Below are 17,650 nucleotides of genomic sequence, written 5' to 3'. Positions count from 1 at the left end.
ACTATCAGAGTAATCCTGAGACCGGTTAAGCAGCCTCGACCGATTCTGGAGTGTAAATCCGATGTAGAGCATGGTGTCGGGAATAGTTTCACCAGGAGATCTCCGTGGTTCGTGGAATGCTCTCACAAGTTTTTCCAAGATTCCAAAGAGATCTACAAAGTGGCTGGAAACCCTACTCTAATATGAACAGAGGAAACATGGATAGACAACCTGGCAAGGTCATGCTGATATAGTTTAGTCACTATAGTGCTGATCCCGGACTTGTCTGATACAAGTTGATGGCTAGCCAGAGCTCACTGACATTAGTGTCTCGTAATGATGTTGTAGTATTCCAGCAAAAAAGAAATGAAGCTTCTTCTCGCCCTATCACGGCCGTCAGCTCGCCTAACCCACAACCATGCAAAGGTCCCCAACCGTGTCATGCTCGCTCCAGGGTCCGGTCCCACACCGTCAGATAGCTAACGCTTCCAATGCCAGCGTGGCTGAGCCTCCATGCTGACCGGCCCGCTGCTAGGCTGATTCTAAATTTACCCATCGATGCTCGATAGGTCTTTGCTACAGGGGCATTAGGGTTGGCGTTGGGAAGAGCAGCTGGCTTCATTTATTCTGGCAGACGGCCTTTTTCTGTTGAAGAAACTGTTGAAGACTTGTTGCATGCAGAGAGTTCTGATAAACACTCGCTTGCTCTGCGCACGCCCTGCCTAAGCTTCGAGCTGCTGCTTTATCCTTGGCTGGAAAGAGTGGGCTTACCTACTACATGTGATATTGAAGAATCTGGGTCTCTTTGCTCTGATCCCTCTTCATTCTCCTGCTTGTCAAACCTTCAGCATAGCATCAGAGAACAGCCGAAATGGTCAAGGCAGGTCGCATCGCGTGTATCGCGGTGCCGTATCTGTGGACGATAGGAGCTCTGGTCGCGCTCATCTTCGTGGGCTTGGGCTCAACGGACGAAGATTCTTCTACGTTGAACAAGTTGTATTTCATGAGGGTAGGTTTTGGTCAAGAAATTGTCCAGTGGTAAAAGCCACGACATCGGGTCCCAATCCTCGCCCGTTGATCCAACATCCCAATCTGACCAATTCATCATAGGCCGACCTTTCAAATGTCACCCACGTCGAAGCAACGAGATTCGGCGACCGGCTACTTAACATCACATACACCGCCATGAGAAATGCCACTGAGGAGCTCGCCAAGGCCCTGGAAGAGGCAGAGGAGGACTCGGAGCTGCGCGACTTCTACAACATTGGTCTCTTTGGCTACTGCACGGGCGACAAAGAGGGCGACGATTTCAAGGTGGACTTTTGCAGCAAGCCCAAGGGCAGCTTCTGGTTCAACCCACTCGAGGTCTGGCACTTGAACATCAGCGGCGTGCCCGACTTGCTGCCGTCGCATCTCCAGTCGGAGCTGAAGACGTACCAGAAGGTTTCGCACTGGATGTTTGTTGCATATGTGCTTGCGTTCGCCACTACTTGCATCCAGCTGCTGGTGGGCTTTTCGGCCATCTTTAGCCGCATTGGAAGCTTATTCACAACCATTGTGGCAGTGGTAAGTTGAAGATCCCTCCGTATTATAATGAGCTTTGAATGAGTTCCCACTGACACAAATCTACAGGTTACAACCGTCTTCATGCTGGCCGCGAACATCACTGCGACCGCTCTATTCGTGGTCCTGACTGGCGTCTTCAACTCTTCCCTCAAAGAATACGGCGTGACCGCCCATCTTGGCGGAAACCTCCTTGCTGCTTCATGGCTTGCCGTTGCCCTGTCCATGGCAAGCGCCGTTCTGTGGCTCTTCAGCTCATGCTGTTGCTCTGGTCGCACTGAAGCCCGTCGTGTTTCGCCAAAGGGCACCTACGAGAAAGTTGACATGGGAGCCGGCTCATCACAACACAACGGCCATACCACGGCGCCAGCTCCCACTTTCGATAAGACGAATACGGCGTATGAACCCTACCGCCACCAGTGAACACGATTGGAGTGTCGGGTTGATTTGACGTGAAAATAAAAGGAAAATAGAAGGAAGGAGATTAATATGGCGTACATAGTAAACAGATAAGGGAAGCGCTGGATTGTTCATGTTCTCGTTCATGTCATGACCATCCGTGATGGGATCATCAATGTTGTTTAGAGCGTGCTTTTGTCGATGGATTGGGATGGCCTTGGGTCGTGCCAAGTCTCTCTTATTAGATTTGTTATACCCAAGCAATAAACCATGTATAATTGTACCATGTTCAACACCGTGCTGCAACGGTATACAGCATCGCCTTTTCTCTGCCCACGTTGTGAGTGTAAACTGGAGGAGTCTTGTATTCATAGACCGCCTCAGGCTTTATGAGAAGCATCACATAGTCAACTATGGGACCAGTACATCAACCAGGGCAAATACAAATGGCAGTATTGCTGGAAAGATGCGCTTTATAACGGCCCGCAATACCCCTGGCTTCAGCCCTACAAGAATCTAGATACACAATAGCCCCATTTTACATTGAGGGCGCCAAGTGAATCAGCGATGGAGTAAGGCTTGGATCCCAACAACCCCTTGTCTGTCACATGCGACAAGTTAGTCCCCCATAGCTGCTGTGGCGGTGCCTGAGATATATCAGCGCGGGGATGTAGGATTCGGCAAGTGCAAAACTTCTGTATAAGTAACAATAGCAGCAGCTGGAATCATGACGCCCAGCAGAGCTCTTTACGCCGATTTTGCTGACCTTTATCTAATAATAGGCCCGGCAAGTCTTCCATAAGGTAGTAAGTTGATACTCCAGGCTTGTACTCAACGCGCGTGACATCAGCTTAGGGCAGGTTGAGCAAATCGGTCATATTCCTGCACTTCACCTCTGAAGAATTTGCAGCAAGTCGTTGCTGCCAGTACAGTGGTGTCAAGGTACTTCATCTCGGTACTGATAGCATGCAGCACAACCACCCCTTGCTTAGACTCCCGAGCGTTGTGCCCGGCTCATAGGGATATTATTCGATAGCTAGAAGATTGGCAAACGAATGCCGCGGCACTGACAGAAGCCCAATGGAGTTGGGCTTGGTATGACGTTGCTAATGTTCCATATTTCGTATCCGTGTCACTGAGTATCACTGATAAGGGGCATGAGACTCAGCCTAAGCTGAAAGCCCAAGCTGTAGTAAAGTCTCTTTATCCAATACGGAACTCGAGGTGCCATGCAGAATCGGAGCAACTATTCATAATATGGCCAGTTGCTAAAAGAAGTCCCATCTTTCCCTCAACTGGACTGGTAGGCCTGACCCCGTTGCGTCTCTGACAAGAGAAAAAGAAGCGGCAGAAGCTGCTCCTTTTATGTTGCCATATGCTGACAGCTCTTAAGTTGCTTGTTAACCTATCTGTGAGACAGACGATAGTACTTGCGCCGATGCCATCCCTAAGCGATCTTCTAAAACCTGAAATTTATCGTATGGTAATTTCCATTCAAAGCAGGAGGCAAAGGAGACATTGGGCTTCCCAGAAAGTGGATATCTTGGCAGTTGTTCGCAGCTTTCTGGTTGCGATATGTGGCTGTCGTGGGTCTTTACTACTCTACAAACATGACCCGTTCACCCCGTGTAGCTATAACAGTAAACGGAATAAATCATTGCTCTGACTGGCAGTTTGCGTCTTTATTTTTCCTCGAATACAGGAGATTGATCTTGTTAACTGGAGCTTATTTATAGGGTTAACGTGCCGAGTGGATGACCGTTAGGGGATACCCTGGTCAGCGCATTACGCCTCCAGATGACGACGACTGACTTTGTATATCCACTCGACACGCGGCAAAGACAGGTATTGTCAAATTTTGTCTGCCACCAATGCAACACAAACATACAAATTAAGGGGTTTGTGTTTAGATATCGTTACTGCAGCCCTCTGTTGTGCCAAGAGAATTGCAGCCTTGCATCACCGAGGAAGTAATTGCAAAATCCCGTATACGACCCGAAAGCGAGGACGTTGCTGACGAATTCGCCAACCGGGCGAGTTTATGTTAACCATATCAATAGCCTATACTGAGTATCAACCATACCAATAGCCTATGCTGAGAGCTAACCATATCAAGAGCCTATGCTGAGGCTACACAAAGAGGCGAGAACGAAAGGCCCACTTGAGCTGAACCGCATCTTCCGTATCTGGCCAATTGTTGTGCTCGTCAGCCCTGGGGGAAGCAGCGCCGGGCTGTAGCAACCTCTTCGTATTCCGAAAAGAGAGTACGTCTAAGCTTCCTCTTACTTCGTGGTGGGGAGGCACACTGCGAGCACCATTGTTCCTGGCTTGTATCCCGTTAAGTCTAAGTCTGCAGGAAATAGCAGAAACTTTCACTATCATTAAATGTTCTGTAGTTGTACAATAGAAAGGATAGGCAGAGAAACTACTGCATATATCACAGCTTCTAGACAGATAAGTTGCAACATAAGCCAGAGCGATATCAAGATCTGCCCGAGTAACTATCCCATAACGCAGCAAGTCTCCTCCGTTTACAGAGGTTAAAAAGCCCTTAACTACAAGGACCATCAATCAAACCCGAAGACAAATAGGTTGTCATTGAATCCGTACCATTGATGGCTCTGACATGCGTATAGGGAACGCGGAAGCTAATGCCAAGGGCCAGGATGGGCCAGTCAGATGAAGGCGTCTATCCCCCGTAGGTATTCGATGGACCCCAGGCATACGATCTCGGCAGTTCCGCCCCAGTTGTCGGAAGTTTCTCTATACAAGCCATCAAATTTTCCGTTCCTTGGCACCTTCTTTATCGGAGGCCTTCTTCATGGCTCACATGAGGACCAATTGCCGATTGATTCTCCTTGCAAAGGCTACTGCTTCGTTCACAGACGAGGATTAGCTCGTTGACGAGAATAACAACTCGGCTGTGCACCGACCATTGTCACGATAACACCACTTACGCGTCATGGTAATAATTCCGCCGAAAGCATACAGTCTTTCCCTATTTGTATAGTCAATTCATAGCCGAGGCGTTACCAGGATTTCTTGGGGCGGGCCGTCCCTCGCACTGCCCGTTCTTTTTCCTATAATATGGACGATATGGATACCAAACTCTCAGTCGGCGCTTCGAATATCACAGTTCAATACAATATTGAGAGTCTTTGGTATAAACTTGCCTGAAATGCACCTTTCTCGCCTTTTCCATGTGGCATCACTCGTCGGGTCCGTTTCTGCCGAAACAATGACTGGTAAGTGCCACACCACCTCTTTATAGATGTAACTTTACTGTCTCTTACATAACATAGCAACTTTCAACCCTCTTTACGACGACCCCTCTCGCTCTTTGAGTGAGGTTACCTGCTGGAGGAAGAATATTGGGTTTATGCCCAACTTGGACTGGACTCTCCAACAGGACGCGGCTGGGTTTATTGGCATCGACAAGATCAATGGCTTGAACTCTGGCAAGTGTCTAACTTGCTGGACGCTCAGCTACGAAGGCAGGGCTATCTCACTGCTTGCTCTTGATGGTGCTGATTCTGGCATTGCCATGTCTTTCAGCGCTTTGCAATATCTTACCGATGGACGAGCTAAGGAGCTGGGTCGAGTCCTGATCGATGCAGTCGAGGTGGATACTTCGGAGTGTGGAGTTCCGGCGAGCAAGCTGCATGCGTATGACTTCTAGTCTATCGTACTGGTTGGTATGGTTTAGTTACTGGTACCTCTAGGTATCGGAAAATGCCAAAACCCCAACGATTACCCCCATAGCGTGCGTTGAAGCTTGTCTGTTGCGTGGTCAACGTAGTCGATCGTGCATAAGTGTGCTTCTACCAAACACTATGCTAGCTATTTCATTCTAAAGGCACCCTTTTATCAATCTATTTATCAAATTAAACGCTACAGATCAAGTCTGCAACACGTTGTGTTTCTGCGTAGATGTAGGTTATTGCAAGGCCGACTAAGTGGACATCTCACATCAATTGACCGATCAACCCTGTTGATATGGGCATTGCATTAGGCGTTTGCCGTAAGGAATCCAGGATTTAAGGTGCGACGTGACCGGTGCGGTGATTGCATTAATCACCTCTACACGACTTGCCGAGGTCTACGTTAGATTATGACAGCGCAACTCTACGTTCTTCCAAGTCAACTTCGCAGCTCGCAGCTTTCACATCTGAGTCTCATGATCTCGAGCTCAATTTCTCACGAACCAATGCGTGTCCAGCGAGACTTCAAACATGGTTTAACTTTGGACATTTCATGTGAATACAAACTCCACGTTGTATACGGGCTCAATGCCAGCTGCGAGGGCATCGATCATCACTCAAGCCGTGTGACTGCAGAAAAGGCCCATTTTTGGCACATATTAATCAGCTCTGTCAAGGCGTATTATATTCCGCGAATCAAACTGAGCATTATTTCAACAAGAACCCCGTCTCACATGGGACAGACTGCTTCCTTTGAGTCGTTGCGCTCTAAGTCTCATCCGTGGGCGTCTGCTTTCGAGCAGTGTCCTCAATGTAGGTAGTCGAGGGGGTCGTCCTCGTCTTGCTAAAGTCTCGCAGCGCTGTTCCAGCAGCGAATAGCTCGTCAACCTCTTCAAGACTTCGGCCTTTCATCTCCGGAATGAAGAAGTAGGCCACACCAACCATCACCCAGTTAATGGAGCCGTAGATGAATCCGACCTTGGCGCCCAAATTGGCATACGGCGCGTTGAGGAGATATGGGATAGTGAAGGATGTGACGAAGGTTGTGATGATGGAGATGACGGATGCAAAGAGGTTTGTCTTTTCCTTGACACGAGTGGAAGCGGCCTCAGATACTACCACGTATGATACAGGGGCCCACGAAAGGTTATAAGCGCAAGTGAACAAGATGAAAGACGCCACCTAGCAGATTGTAAGCATGGATGCCGAAAGAGACTTGAGGAAGGAAGACTTACCAATGCTCCTCTCTCAGAGTCGTTAGGGGTTTTCTCCAGTCCAACCCCACCGACGACAAAGAGGAAGATGGCCATTCCAGAGCCACCAATCATCAGCATGGGGCGTCTGCCGACCTGATCAATCAGGAACCAAGTAGTGATGAGGCAGACGAGACCGGTGACGTTGCTCAGAATGTTGAACAGGAAAGCCTGGCTCTTGTAGCCCTGGGACTGGTAGAAGACGACAGAGTACTGGCTGGAAAAGGCCTGACCGGTAATCTGCTGGCCGAACATGGCAATGACAGCAACCATAGTTCGCTTTCGGTTGTCCACATTGAAAACTTCTGCCCAGGAGCCCTTTTGCTCTGTAGAGTGAGCATGACGGAGGATGTCGATCTCTTGCTCGATTTCGGCCTCGGTGTGGTTCTTGTAGAGTCTTCGCAGGGACACCTTTGCTTCTTCGACCTTGCTCTGAGAGAGGAGCCTGTAGTTTACAGTTGATTAGTTTGGTATGCTTCCAAAGAAATCTTTCTCTGAAAATTTGGTAGGCTGCTTACCATCGTGGAGATTCGGGAACAAGGGGCAGCAGGCCCACGATGAGTGCCGGAGCGATGAATTGCAGTCCCACAGGAATCTGCCAGCCCTTGTCACCGGAGATGTGCTGAGTGCCAAAAGTAACCAGCGAAGCAACCAGTTGACCAAAGACAATCATGAGTTGCAGAGTGGACGTCATCATACCGCGGAGAACCTTGGGTGACGTCTCGGACAGGTAAATGGGGACGACGACAATGGACATTCCCGTCATGGCGAAGCTGATGAATCTGCCCACGGTGAACTGTGCGCTCGTCGTTGCGGTTGTCTGCAGAAGAACGCCACTGCAGAATTCGGTGTTAGTGGTACTTCCATCATTACATGCCATATAAATCAAAAGGGAGGCGACTCACATGAAGGACAAGCAAGCCAGGACCAAGACACACATCTTGCGTCCGAATCGCTCCGCAATCGGTCCACAGGCAATGGCACCCAGAGCCTTGCCCAGGAAGGGCAGAGAAGTCATCAGAGAAGACAGCCATGGGGGCAGCTTGCAGACGCCAGCTTCATTGCATTCACCAAACCGCTTGCCGAAGCTCTGCATGCCTTGGACTCCTCCAAAGTTGCCGACATCGTAACCAAAGTTGAAGGCGCAACTGCACATGTAACTGGGGAGTTGTATGGTGATTAGAAATTCATTGATTAAAGGCGTGATTTGAATGCTATCAGATAGGGACTTACAGCATGATGAACAAGATGGTGCTGTTGAACTGCTTCAACCGGTAACCCACAGAGAGGTCTACCGACGAGGTGTCGCCCGCCATCTTGATGGTTCAGTATGGCAATACTGAGAATATCAAGGTGATGATGATAACCGTGATGAAGAAGGAGGAGATTCGATAAATGTTGTTGGCCGGAATCGAGGATTCTACCAATATGAGTGTCTGTAACCTTGCAGCAAAACCTCGATCGCGTTAGACCGCGTTCCCGATGCTACCGTTTCTGCCACCATCTCAGGCGATAAAAACGACAGGATCATTCACGACATATATAGATTGTTTGAGGCATCGACGCCTTGAGCAGCCACAGCTGGTTTCCCTGTTGATGGCTGGATCGTTGAGCTTGGAAAACTGTTTGTAAATCGCATTGCACCATCTCGACGGTTCAACTCGCAATGGACGTTGTCCGCAGCAAAGCGCTAGAACAGCGCCCGAATTCCGTCAGCTAGGGGGCCGAAGTCCGGTGCGAGAGCCGTCACTTGCGAGGCCCGCGAGTCAGAATCTTGTCACGGCTGCTCGGCTCTCTCCGCAAAATCCAGGGCATCATTGCGGAGGGAAAGTTGTCTAGAGGGAACTATTACTTACAAAGTAGGGGGAACACGCCTCGTCCCCACGATCTCGTGCCTTCGGAAGGCTGACTTTGCCATGGGGAAGTGCAAGATTTGGGGGAAACCCCATAATCTACTCGTGGAGGCGAGAACCAGAAACTTGGGAGAAAGCTGGGGTGGAACAGCGATTCCCGCAAGAGGCCCCCGACTTCCATGTGGTCATGCTCAGCTTCTGACCAGGACGAATGCCGATGGCAGCTACTAGTAGTAGGATGGAGGGATGGAGATAGTATGGAGAAGTAATAGTCGTACCACGAGCTCTTTGGCCGTCTCGCAATAGCTCAAGCAGCTCTTATGGATCCCACGCCTTCTTCTCCATGCATGATATGGGAAAAGTGTCTCCTCTGCATATATTGAACTTGGTCTCATGATCGACGTCTCTTCGACCACTCTCTTTCTCTCCAACGCATCTCGGCCCTCCTGCAACTGAACGCCAGGTCAATCTGTACGCAATGGGCAGCCAGAAGGACTCTCGTCCTAACTTCCTAGTTATTGTCGCCGATGATCTCGGCTTCAGCGACCTTGGCTGCTATGGCTCCGAAATAGCAACCCCTCACATCGACGCGCTGGCCTCGCAGCAAGGCGCGCTGCGCTTCACGCAATTCCACGTCGCCGCAGCTTGCAGTCCGACTCGTTCAATGCTCATGACGGGGACGGACCACCACATCGCCGGGCTGGGACAGTTGCACGAGTTTGTGCGCAGCTCCCCTGCTCACCAGGGCCAGCCGGGCCATGAGGGCTACCTGAATGAGAAGGTGGTTGCTCTACCAGAGCTTCTATCTGCTGGTGGCTACTTCACTGTCATGAGCGGCAAATGGCATTTAGGTCTCCAGAAGCACCATCTGCCCATTAAGCGCGGCTTCAAGAAGAGTCTGGCGCTGCTGCCGGGGTGTGCGAACCACTATGGTAATATTTACTGCCGACACAGTCCTCCCGCAATGAGTTGAGAGCTCTAGCTAACAAAGAGGCATTACACAGCCTATGAGCCTGATTACCAGGATCCCTCTACAGAGCCCGGGCGTTTCTTCGAAACCGCGACACGAGCGTTACATGCAGAAGATGATCGGTATCTCAACGAGAAAGAGCTGGGCGAGGATTGGTACTCATCAGATGGCTATGCCAGCCGCATGATTTCGTACCTGGAGAACCGCACTGAAGAGGAGCGTCAGCAACCCTTCTTCGCCTATCTCCCCTTTTCCGCGCCGCATTGGCCTCTGCAGGCGCCCAAGGAGGTGTGCGACAAGTACAAGGGTCTTTATTCCGACGGGCCTGAGGCTCTGCGCCAGAAGCGTCTGGAGCGGCTCAAGGCTCTTGGGCTCGTCAGCAAAGATGCCGTGGCCCACCCTGTTGTCACGACCGGCAACGAGGTGAAGAACTGGGAATCTCTCGATGCAGAGACCCAAGCTGCGTCCGCGAGGGCAATGGAGGTGTATGCAGGCATGGTGGATCGCATGGACTGGAACATTGGCCGTGTCATTGAGCATCTGCGCAAGAGTGGCGAGCTGGACAATACCTTTGTCATGTTCATGAGCGACAATGGCGCCGAGGGGGCGAGTTATGAGGCGAGCCCCCTGGTTGGCGATAGCATCATGGCGCACGTCAACAAGTACTACAACAACAGCCTGGACAACATTGGTCGAGGAGATTCCTTTGTGTGGTACGGCCCTCTTTGGGCACAGGCCGCAACTGCGCCGTCACGGCTGTACAAGATGTTCTCTACCGAGGGAGGCTGCAGAGTTCCCCTGGTCGTCAAGCCTCACTCAAGCATCAACAACCAGCGCGGCAATGCTGATGGCGGTGTCATCACTGACGCGTTCTGTACGGTCATGGACATCGTGCCCACAGTCTTGGATCTTGCTGGGCTGAAGCATCCGGGCACGGAGTACAACGGCCGCAAGATTGCCTCCCTCCGTGGCCACAGTTGGAGAAGCTATCTTGAATCTGCCAGCGGCTGGAGTCGCAAGTCTCCGATCCACGACGCTGACTACGTCGCCGGCTTTGAGATTGCCGGATCAGGAGCGCTGCGTCGCGGCAACTGGAAGATTACGTTTGTGCCTGCCCCCAAGGGTCCTCAGCGGTGGGAACTGTTTAACATCGAGGCTGATCCTGGCGAGACGAACGACCTGAGCAAGGAGGAGCCGGAGAGGTTCCAGGAGATGCTTGGCCTTTGGGAGGAGTATAGGAAGGAGGTGGGCGTTGTTGGCCTTGCTGGTGAGTACCCGAGGGCCGTTCAAGGGGCTCAGAAGACGACTCTGAAGGACGAGATGGAGGATCCTTATGCCTGGATCAAGTATATAGGCCGACCAGAGATAACACCTAAAGAGCTGGCAGGAATTGTCCCGTCCGCATGAAGGGTTATGGTGAAAGCAGTAAAAGCCAATACATAGAGCAAGAGGGAATCATACTCCAAACATGCCGGAATCACTTTATAATTGGTTTCCCAGCAGGTAAAAGTTGACATCTGTAATGCTCCTCTCCGTCGTGTGTATTACCTACCTAGTCAAGGATGTCGCTGCTTCATAAATCAGTCGAACTCATGTCAAAATCCAACCACGCAGGCGGCTCCGAAATGTCCCAGGAGATGTAGTTGGACATCTCGCCTGCCATCCGGATGTAGTCCTCCGCCAAATCCGACAAGTCCACCATCTCCTTCGGGACTCCCCCCTGAATCGTCGATGCATCCTGGTCGTTGACGCTAGGAGGCGTAGGATGAGAAGCGCTCGCAGATGCTAGCTGCATACGGTCTAGAGAGAACGCGACACCGTCCAAAACATCGCCGCTTCCAATGCCGCCACCGTCGCCGCCGAGGGCTGTGCCCTTCTGGGGCATCGAGACGATGGGCGGCGGGCGGGCAGTGACTGTTGCGGGCGAGTCGGGTAGGTCGTTTCTTGCGGCTGGTGATGAGCCCCTTCTCTGTCTTCTTTGGGCACGGATTTCTTCTTTGGCGAGGCGGAATGGGGCAAGACTGCTGAGGAAGCCGGTGTCTTCTGGGCCAGTCACTTCGGCCTGTTCTGTGTTCATGGATCTGGGGACCAAGTGTTAGACGTTGTAGTTCAGGAAATGATGGTGGAGCGACGAACATTGGGCTTGGATAGGCTTGCCACTCGGATACAACGTTGTTGAAGTCGAACTTCTCCAGCAACGGTATCAAGGCTTTGTGCTGTCATGACACTCAAGTCAGCTATAATCTTCGTCTTCATTCTCACGACCAGTGTGGTCAACTCACGTAAGGATTAGGCTTGTCCTTCTGAAGGTGAAGGATATCCAGTGCCCTCATGTTTAACCGGATATTGTAGCTCGCTTGCTCTCTCACATCAGTGGCGTTTGATGTGGCCGTAGCAGTGTGAATGATCTGGATCTTGGTCGACTCGAATGTTGCCATCAAGCTGTGTAAATCATCGAAAACGCGAATGCCGTAGCCGAACCCAACGCGAACAAGCCGCGATACTTCGTCTGCGTGAAAGCGACACCGCTCCTGGCATTGCCTGCGAAATTCATGAGGGGCGGAATGAAAGGCGGCGGATAGCGGAAAGACGTATCCGGGTAGTGACACTCGGAGGAGATCACAGGCAATTGAGTGGTAGAGGAAATGAAGCATAAAGACGGCGCCGATGATGCTAAGTTCTTTGTGGACGTATGCGTTGAGGTCGGATATCACCAGCTGTTCGGGTAAGCCGGCGTACCACATTTCCAGGCGTTGAATGATGTCGAGAAAGGCGGAGCCAGGATCCCAGATGTTGGCCTCTTGGCTGTTGCTTCGAATAAGTCTGAAGATAGGTGTTAGCGATGCGCGTCTGGAGAATCTCATTAATCTCCAGTTATCAGCAACTGACCTCAATACCCGCGTCCGAAGCTGTACAAGATATATCGTGTGAGACCGAAGATTAAGGTAGCTTCGATCCGGGAAGATCTCGAATGTGCTCAGCCTCGGCGCGTTGATGTCGCTGATATACTGCTCCTGGGCGATAAAGTTGGCATCTGAGCAAGGCAGCGGCACGCATGGGAAATCGTCTCTCCAATAAAGGTTCCCATCTACTCCACCACCAAGGAAGCTGTCCAGGATGTAACATGACCACAAGAGCCTTCTCTCGGTCTCCAGTTGAGTCGTCTGGGCGAGTCCTGGTGCGTCTGACACCTTCTTGAGAGAATCGAGACTGAGCAGCCTCATGATACGCACGCAGCATCCAAAGACCACAAACGCGAGAGCATGCTGATCCATGGAGATGGAATGCTCGCAGATCAGAACCATTGCCTATCATTCTCGAATCAGATATCTGTAGCCCGGGGTGTGAGGTCGCATATCACAAACCATCAATGTCGAAAGGGAAGGGTTCGCTATCTCTGTCATGGCCAGGTCTCTAGCTCGTCCAGCCCAAGCTGCCCCGGGGATGCCGTAAGATGCATTGAGCTCGGTAGCATCATCTAACAGGTACATTCTAATGCGGTAGTCAGCCAACGATACTCCACGCAAACGCGATATATGTTGCCTTTACCTTGCACCAAGCGCAGCAACTATGTAGATCACGGCCTCTCCAAAGTCCTCGTTGAGGGTGCCTCTGTCCAGTGCCTGGTAGAAGGTCGGCTTGTGAATGAATCCTAGGCAACGTAGACTCGATATCCGATCAAAGAACTTATCGGCCAGTGATCGTAGGCGAAGCCTATCCTGCGGTAGAGTATCCGCGAACAGCCTGCAATTGGAAGGATGAACATGGTCAGCTTTCTTCGTCCTACCGCTTTCTCCTTCTCTTGTTTCTCCTCTTCATTCTCAGCCCTATCCCCAATTCATACATACCATTTCAGATCATGTGGAATTCCCACCGATAGAGAAACAGAAGTCCCTTTAGTTTGACTCCCAGGTGTGGAAACGCTGCCGCTGCGATTAGACGAAGCTGTCGTCGTCGACACTTGGTCTTGCCCTATCATCATCGAGGGTGTTCCCGATTGGCCAGTGCCGGCATCGTATTTAGGGTTGTATTTGCACGTAAAGCCCTTGTTCATGCACCGCCTGCAAACGGGCCGTGAGCGGGAGCAACGACTCTTTGTGCGGCGGCATTCGTCGCAGGATCCGACCTTTCGCTTCTCGACGCCCGAAGCCCGGTAGATGGTGTCCACCGAGTCCTGAATACGCTGCCGCGATCCATCCTTTTGCGATAGCACTGGTATGTCACTATAACCGGGGCACTTTACTCCAAGGCGATCGCAGTTGTGGCATGTTGGCGAGTTGCGATCGCACCGAACCTGCTGGGAATGTAAGTTACAAGTCCATACTCAGCGAGGGCTTATACGAAGACTCGTAGATGAATCGGCCGGATGTGAGTGGACAATGGACGACATGGATGGGGGGGTTTAGTTGGTCAGCTTGCCTTTCTTGAGCGGCACACAACGCATCCTGTTGACATTGTATCTTATTTCCTCCTCGGCGGCTGCTTATGCAGATGAAGGTGGGTGAGTAAGGGGTCTTCAAGGCACAGGAATTGGAGATCCGGGGTAGCGGAGAAGTGGAGCGGCGAGCATGACACATTCCATCGCAAAATACAAGTTGGAAATGGCGTAATGGAATTTGTCCAGGATGGAGAGGCAGTATGGAGAAAAGCTGTACGCAGTAGCTCCGACGCTCTCTTGGAACGGCGACCGGGACCAACGCCGGCTCTACCCCTGCTCATGCGGCTTCATGCGTGTTCATCGTTGTGGCAAGGTGCCGCATTCTCTATAAAGGGGCAATAAGTCTGCCCTCGATTCTCTGAGCTGTCCTTCCGTCAGCAGCCTGATTTGGCCACAAAGTCGGGGGATCTAGGCCTTCCCAGCAACTTCACCAATACCAATACTGCTAGCTTCTGCACACCAGCATATGTCCTAGTGCTCCGGCTACCGACCACGCGGCTACCATTGGCTTCTGACGGGGACAAACTTCGCTGTGCTGCTCTCGTGAGTAGCCGTACCAACATTCCCCGTGTGCTGAAAACGATGGCTTTCCTCTGCCAAGCTGCGAAATCCGACGCGTCTACCCCGCATCCGACATAGCGCCGTTCTGGTGAGGCTCATCGGTGCCCCTCGGTTACACACCCTCTTTGAGCGAGCTGCTTACGATACATCAAAATGTAACCTGGAAACCCTTAGTACATATATAAGTCGTGATACTTCGTCGTGCAGCAACGAGCCGCCTGAGCTCAACCTGGGGATTGCTTCGGCATTCTGTTCCGCCTGGTTAGCTCAATCGGTAGAGCGTGAGACTCTTATCAGAGATTCACGTTCTGAATATAGACAATCTCAAGGTTGCGGGTTCGACCCCCGCATCGGGCTTTTCCTATAACCCCTCGGGTTGAGATGTCAAGGCGGCATTCATTTTTTGCACTTTTTTGCATCATAAAACAAACAAACCAATGGTGAAGCAAATTCGTAGAACCTTCATGAAGTACAATGGTATATTTGTGAACAACTGTGGTTCACTTTTGTGAAATTTCAGGTTCTTTTTACTATGACTAGTCCCCACCTGTTATTACATGTGAGGTTTTTCGCCCCGTCTATTATATGAACGTACAGCTCCCTCCCCTAGAAAGGTAGAGAAAGATTGTGCCTACTTTACCTCAAAGCAGCATAAAGTTGTCCATAGTATGTACATCATGTGTCGAATTTCCACCCGAAAGATAACGGTCACTAGAGCCTTGAGGGGCCCCTATAGATTCTCCTGCATCTCATCATTCTCGCGATTCGTCTCATGATTCGTTCTTCTGCGAAATCGTCCCACGAAGTCAATAGCTCCCGCCCGAATTGCCAGCCACATATCGTGAAACAAGTTCTTGCAGCCCACCCAGGACGTGACGACGTAGACGACACAGTTCCAGAAGCCCTGTAGAGGAATCACAAAGACGCTCACAAACTGCAGAGGAACGCTGATGTTGTTGTTGTGGGTAAGAGAGTACAGCCGGTTGGCGCTCGACGGTATCCATGTGATGAGCATGGCCCCAAAGAAGAGGAGAGCACACTTGGTGTATGACCAGGCGGCATTGTTTCGCTCGTGATTCCGTCGGCGCAAGGCACGAAGAGCTCGGGATGCGGCGGATTGATGTGAGGGATGCCGCGGCCGCGGCGGGTCTGATCCTCTGTGAGTACCATCCGCGTAAAAGTAAAAGGGTGGATGTGTCCCGTCTGAATGATTTGATGGATCAGACTGGTTCGACTTGTTGGATGCGACATGTATGGGGGGAGGTCTTGCGGTTGGCGATTCTGAAGTTGAGCCAGCTGCATGACTATCGGGCTGGCTCAGGGTGTAGTCAATGGTCGCGCGTTCGGGGTCGGTCATGGGCCCTACGGTGTGGACTTCATCACCGGATTGTAGGGGACTCGTTGTTTCGTCGACTGAGATGGGATCAAGGTCGGATGACTGGAAGATGTAGACCTGCTTTCGTACCGTGTAGATGGTTCGGCCAGCGCGAATGTAGATGCTGAAAATGATTAAGATGACAACCCTTCTTTGCAGTTAGCAGCTGAGCCTTTCTCTCTTGCTTCTTTTTTGTGTTGAGGAGCTTCGTCGGAAACACTCACCAAATCGGGGCATAGAAGATCAAAATACGAAGGAGAGCCCAGTCCGATGATATCCAACAATAAGCGATAGCAGGTCCGTAAATGCGAACTCCATGATGGCCCTTTGCAAAGAGTAGTGCGAACCCCGGGATCAGAGGAATACCGTAGCAGCATATCAGATAGACGGGTTCTAGCTTGCGCACGTCTCTGGCTTCGTATTTGTGGTAGAGGGTAAGATAGACGTTGATAGCCATAGCCAACGTCCACAATACATCGGATGACAAAAAGCTGGATTGACCTTGTTAGTCCGCTGAGAGTTCTGGTGCCACTGGTATTTGCTGGGACAAGCTTTCCAATAACAACATACACTTGAATGATGAACGCCTGAATCTGACACCCTGCCGAGTCTGGGTTGTCTATGAATTCGCGAGACATGATGATGGCGACATCCGACAAGAGGTTGCCAAATGACGCATAAAAGGCCAGCCGATTAATGGCTTTGCTGAAATATTTGGAGAAGCAGAAAGTAAGAATCGTAAACGCGCATGCCACTATCGATATGATTGCATTGGTACGCTCGATGGTGGTGAGGACCTTGGCCTGATCCTCCGTAAGGTTGCGCGTCATGGCTTGATCGGTATCGCCGTTGATGCATCTGTAGATTCGAAACCGTGGCCAACGACTCTGCTTGAAATGAGGCTGACGGCTATCAAATGCCCTCGCGGACTGTGCCGCGAGTCGATGTGTTTTCGTAGATGAGAATGGGGGGGAAAGCGACGGGAGAGGCAATACCGTCACGTTCGCGCGGAGTCCTCTCGGATTGAAGAATAATGGTGAACGTGACGAGGATTGGTGCTATTAATGGTCTGATGGTGTAGATTGTCCTCTTAATGACGGTCCCCTAATCGAATCGAATACGAGTCCAGCGAAGCGTCCTCGCCGCCTGAGAGGTGAGCCTTTAGCTTCCATGCTCAAACATTCTGACGATTGACAGATGTGCCGGGAAGATCTCGAGTTGAGGGTCAAGACGATGACTGCTTTCACAGAGGGCAGAAAATGATTGGCGACAAGCTGCCGCAACGCGTTCTCGGAGTTGAATCCAAAGATGCGATGTACGAAGTAGATGCAAGGCGAATTACGGCATTCAGGTCTTCTCTCTTCTACCCCTGCATACGTGGTATGGAGTAGGAGGTAAGTCCGGGGGCACAATCTCGTCTCAGCCTCTCCGATCTCGAAATCTCCCACAAGTGGCGCCAAGCTGTCATTTAATATTACAACATGGGGCAAGGTGTGGTCATTCTACTGCTAGCACCCTGCTCTGCCTGCATGCGGGTAATCACTGCCGAGGCCTAGCT

At 51.1% G+C, this 17,650-nt stretch overlaps 6 protein-coding genes and 1 non-coding gene across 7 annotated transcripts; 4 read left to right on the top strand and 3 right to left on the bottom strand.

The window, feature by feature from the left end:
- Window positions 1-850: 850 nt before the first annotated feature.
- Window positions 851-1,965, top strand: BBK36DRAFT_1802 (hypothetical protein; the record flags this gene model as incomplete). The annotated part of the gene is made up of 3 exons (XM_024897850.1): window positions 851-988; window positions 1,090-1,545; window positions 1,612-1,965. 3 exons carry the CDS (start codon window positions 851-853, stop codon window positions 1,963-1,965), a joined length of 948 nt encoding a protein of 315 aa, XP_024751752.1.
- Window positions 1,966-5,119: 3,154 nt separating this feature from the next.
- BBK36DRAFT_64046 (Cerato-platanin-domain-containing protein) lies at window positions 5,120-5,620 on the top strand (the record flags this gene model as incomplete). Its single annotated transcript, XM_024898414.1, has 2 exons — window positions 5,120-5,186; window positions 5,244-5,620. 2 exons carry the CDS (start codon window positions 5,120-5,122, stop codon window positions 5,618-5,620), a joined length of 444 nt encoding a protein of 147 aa, XP_024751751.1.
- A 790-nt stretch (window positions 5,621-6,410) lies between these two features.
- On the bottom strand, window positions 6,411-8,211 carry BBK36DRAFT_1166344 (general substrate transporter; the record flags this gene model as incomplete). The annotated part of the gene is made up of 5 exons (XM_024894902.1): window positions 6,411-6,824; window positions 6,878-7,340; window positions 7,414-7,731; window positions 7,801-8,055; window positions 8,129-8,211. 5 exons carry the CDS (start codon window positions 8,209-8,211, stop codon window positions 6,411-6,413), a joined length of 1,533 nt encoding a protein of 510 aa, XP_024751750.1.
- Window positions 8,212-8,889: 678 nt separating this feature from the next.
- Window positions 8,890-11,420, top strand: BBK36DRAFT_1134454 (alkaline phosphatase-like protein). Its single transcript, XM_024892314.1, has 3 exons — window positions 8,890-9,680; window positions 9,753-11,129; window positions 11,291-11,420. Exons 1-2 carry the CDS (start codon window positions 9,227-9,229, stop codon window positions 11,123-11,125), a joined length of 1,827 nt encoding a protein of 608 aa, XP_024751749.1. The 5' UTR covers window positions 8,890-9,226; the 3' UTR covers window positions 11,126-11,129; window positions 11,291-11,420.
- BBK36DRAFT_1166342 (hypothetical protein) lies at window positions 11,292-14,447 on the bottom strand (the record flags this gene model as incomplete). Its single annotated transcript, XM_024894901.1, has 9 exons — window positions 11,292-11,799; window positions 11,855-11,934; window positions 12,001-12,541; window positions 12,608-13,026; window positions 13,084-13,210; window positions 13,268-13,462; window positions 13,567-14,012; window positions 14,244-14,367; window positions 14,428-14,447. 9 exons carry the CDS (start codon window positions 14,445-14,447, stop codon window positions 11,292-11,294), a joined length of 2,460 nt encoding a protein of 819 aa, XP_024751748.1.
- A 526-nt stretch (window positions 14,448-14,973) lies between these two features.
- On the top strand, window positions 14,974-15,074 carry BBK36DRAFT_t60. Its single transcript has one exon. It is a non-coding gene; the product is annotated as a tRNA-Lys (tRNA).
- Window positions 15,075-15,447: 373 nt separating this feature from the next.
- On the bottom strand, window positions 15,448-16,922 carry BBK36DRAFT_1190775 (G-protein coupled receptor protein; the record flags this gene model as incomplete). Its single annotated transcript, XM_024896686.1, has 4 exons — window positions 15,448-15,818; window positions 16,023-16,240; window positions 16,317-16,583; window positions 16,663-16,922. The coding sequence occupies 4 exons, from the start codon at window positions 16,920-16,922 to the stop codon at window positions 15,448-15,450; spliced, it is 1,116 nt and encodes a 371-aa protein (XP_024751747.1).
- Between the last annotated feature and the right edge of the window lie 728 nt (window positions 16,923-17,650).

This window comes from Trichoderma citrinoviride, assembly GCF_003025115.1.
Source record: "Trichoderma citrinoviride strain TUCIM 6016 unplaced genomic scaffold BBK36scaffold_3, whole genome shotgun sequence".
Taxonomy (NCBI): Eukaryota; Fungi; Ascomycota; class Sordariomycetes; order Hypocreales; family Hypocreaceae; genus Trichoderma; species Trichoderma citrinoviride.
Note: the sequence above shows the minus strand (reverse complement) of the source record. Positions and strands in the feature narration are given on the sequence as shown.

Coding starts and splice junctions, on each gene's coding strand:
- BBK36DRAFT_1134454 (XM_024892314.1), top strand. CDS start 9,227: ATGGGCAGCCAGAAGGACTCTCGTCCTAACTTCCTAGTTATTGTCGCC. Junction 9,681..9,752: donor GGGGTGTGCGAACCACTATG/GTAATATTTACT, acceptor GGCATTACACAG/CCTATGAGCCTGATTACCAG.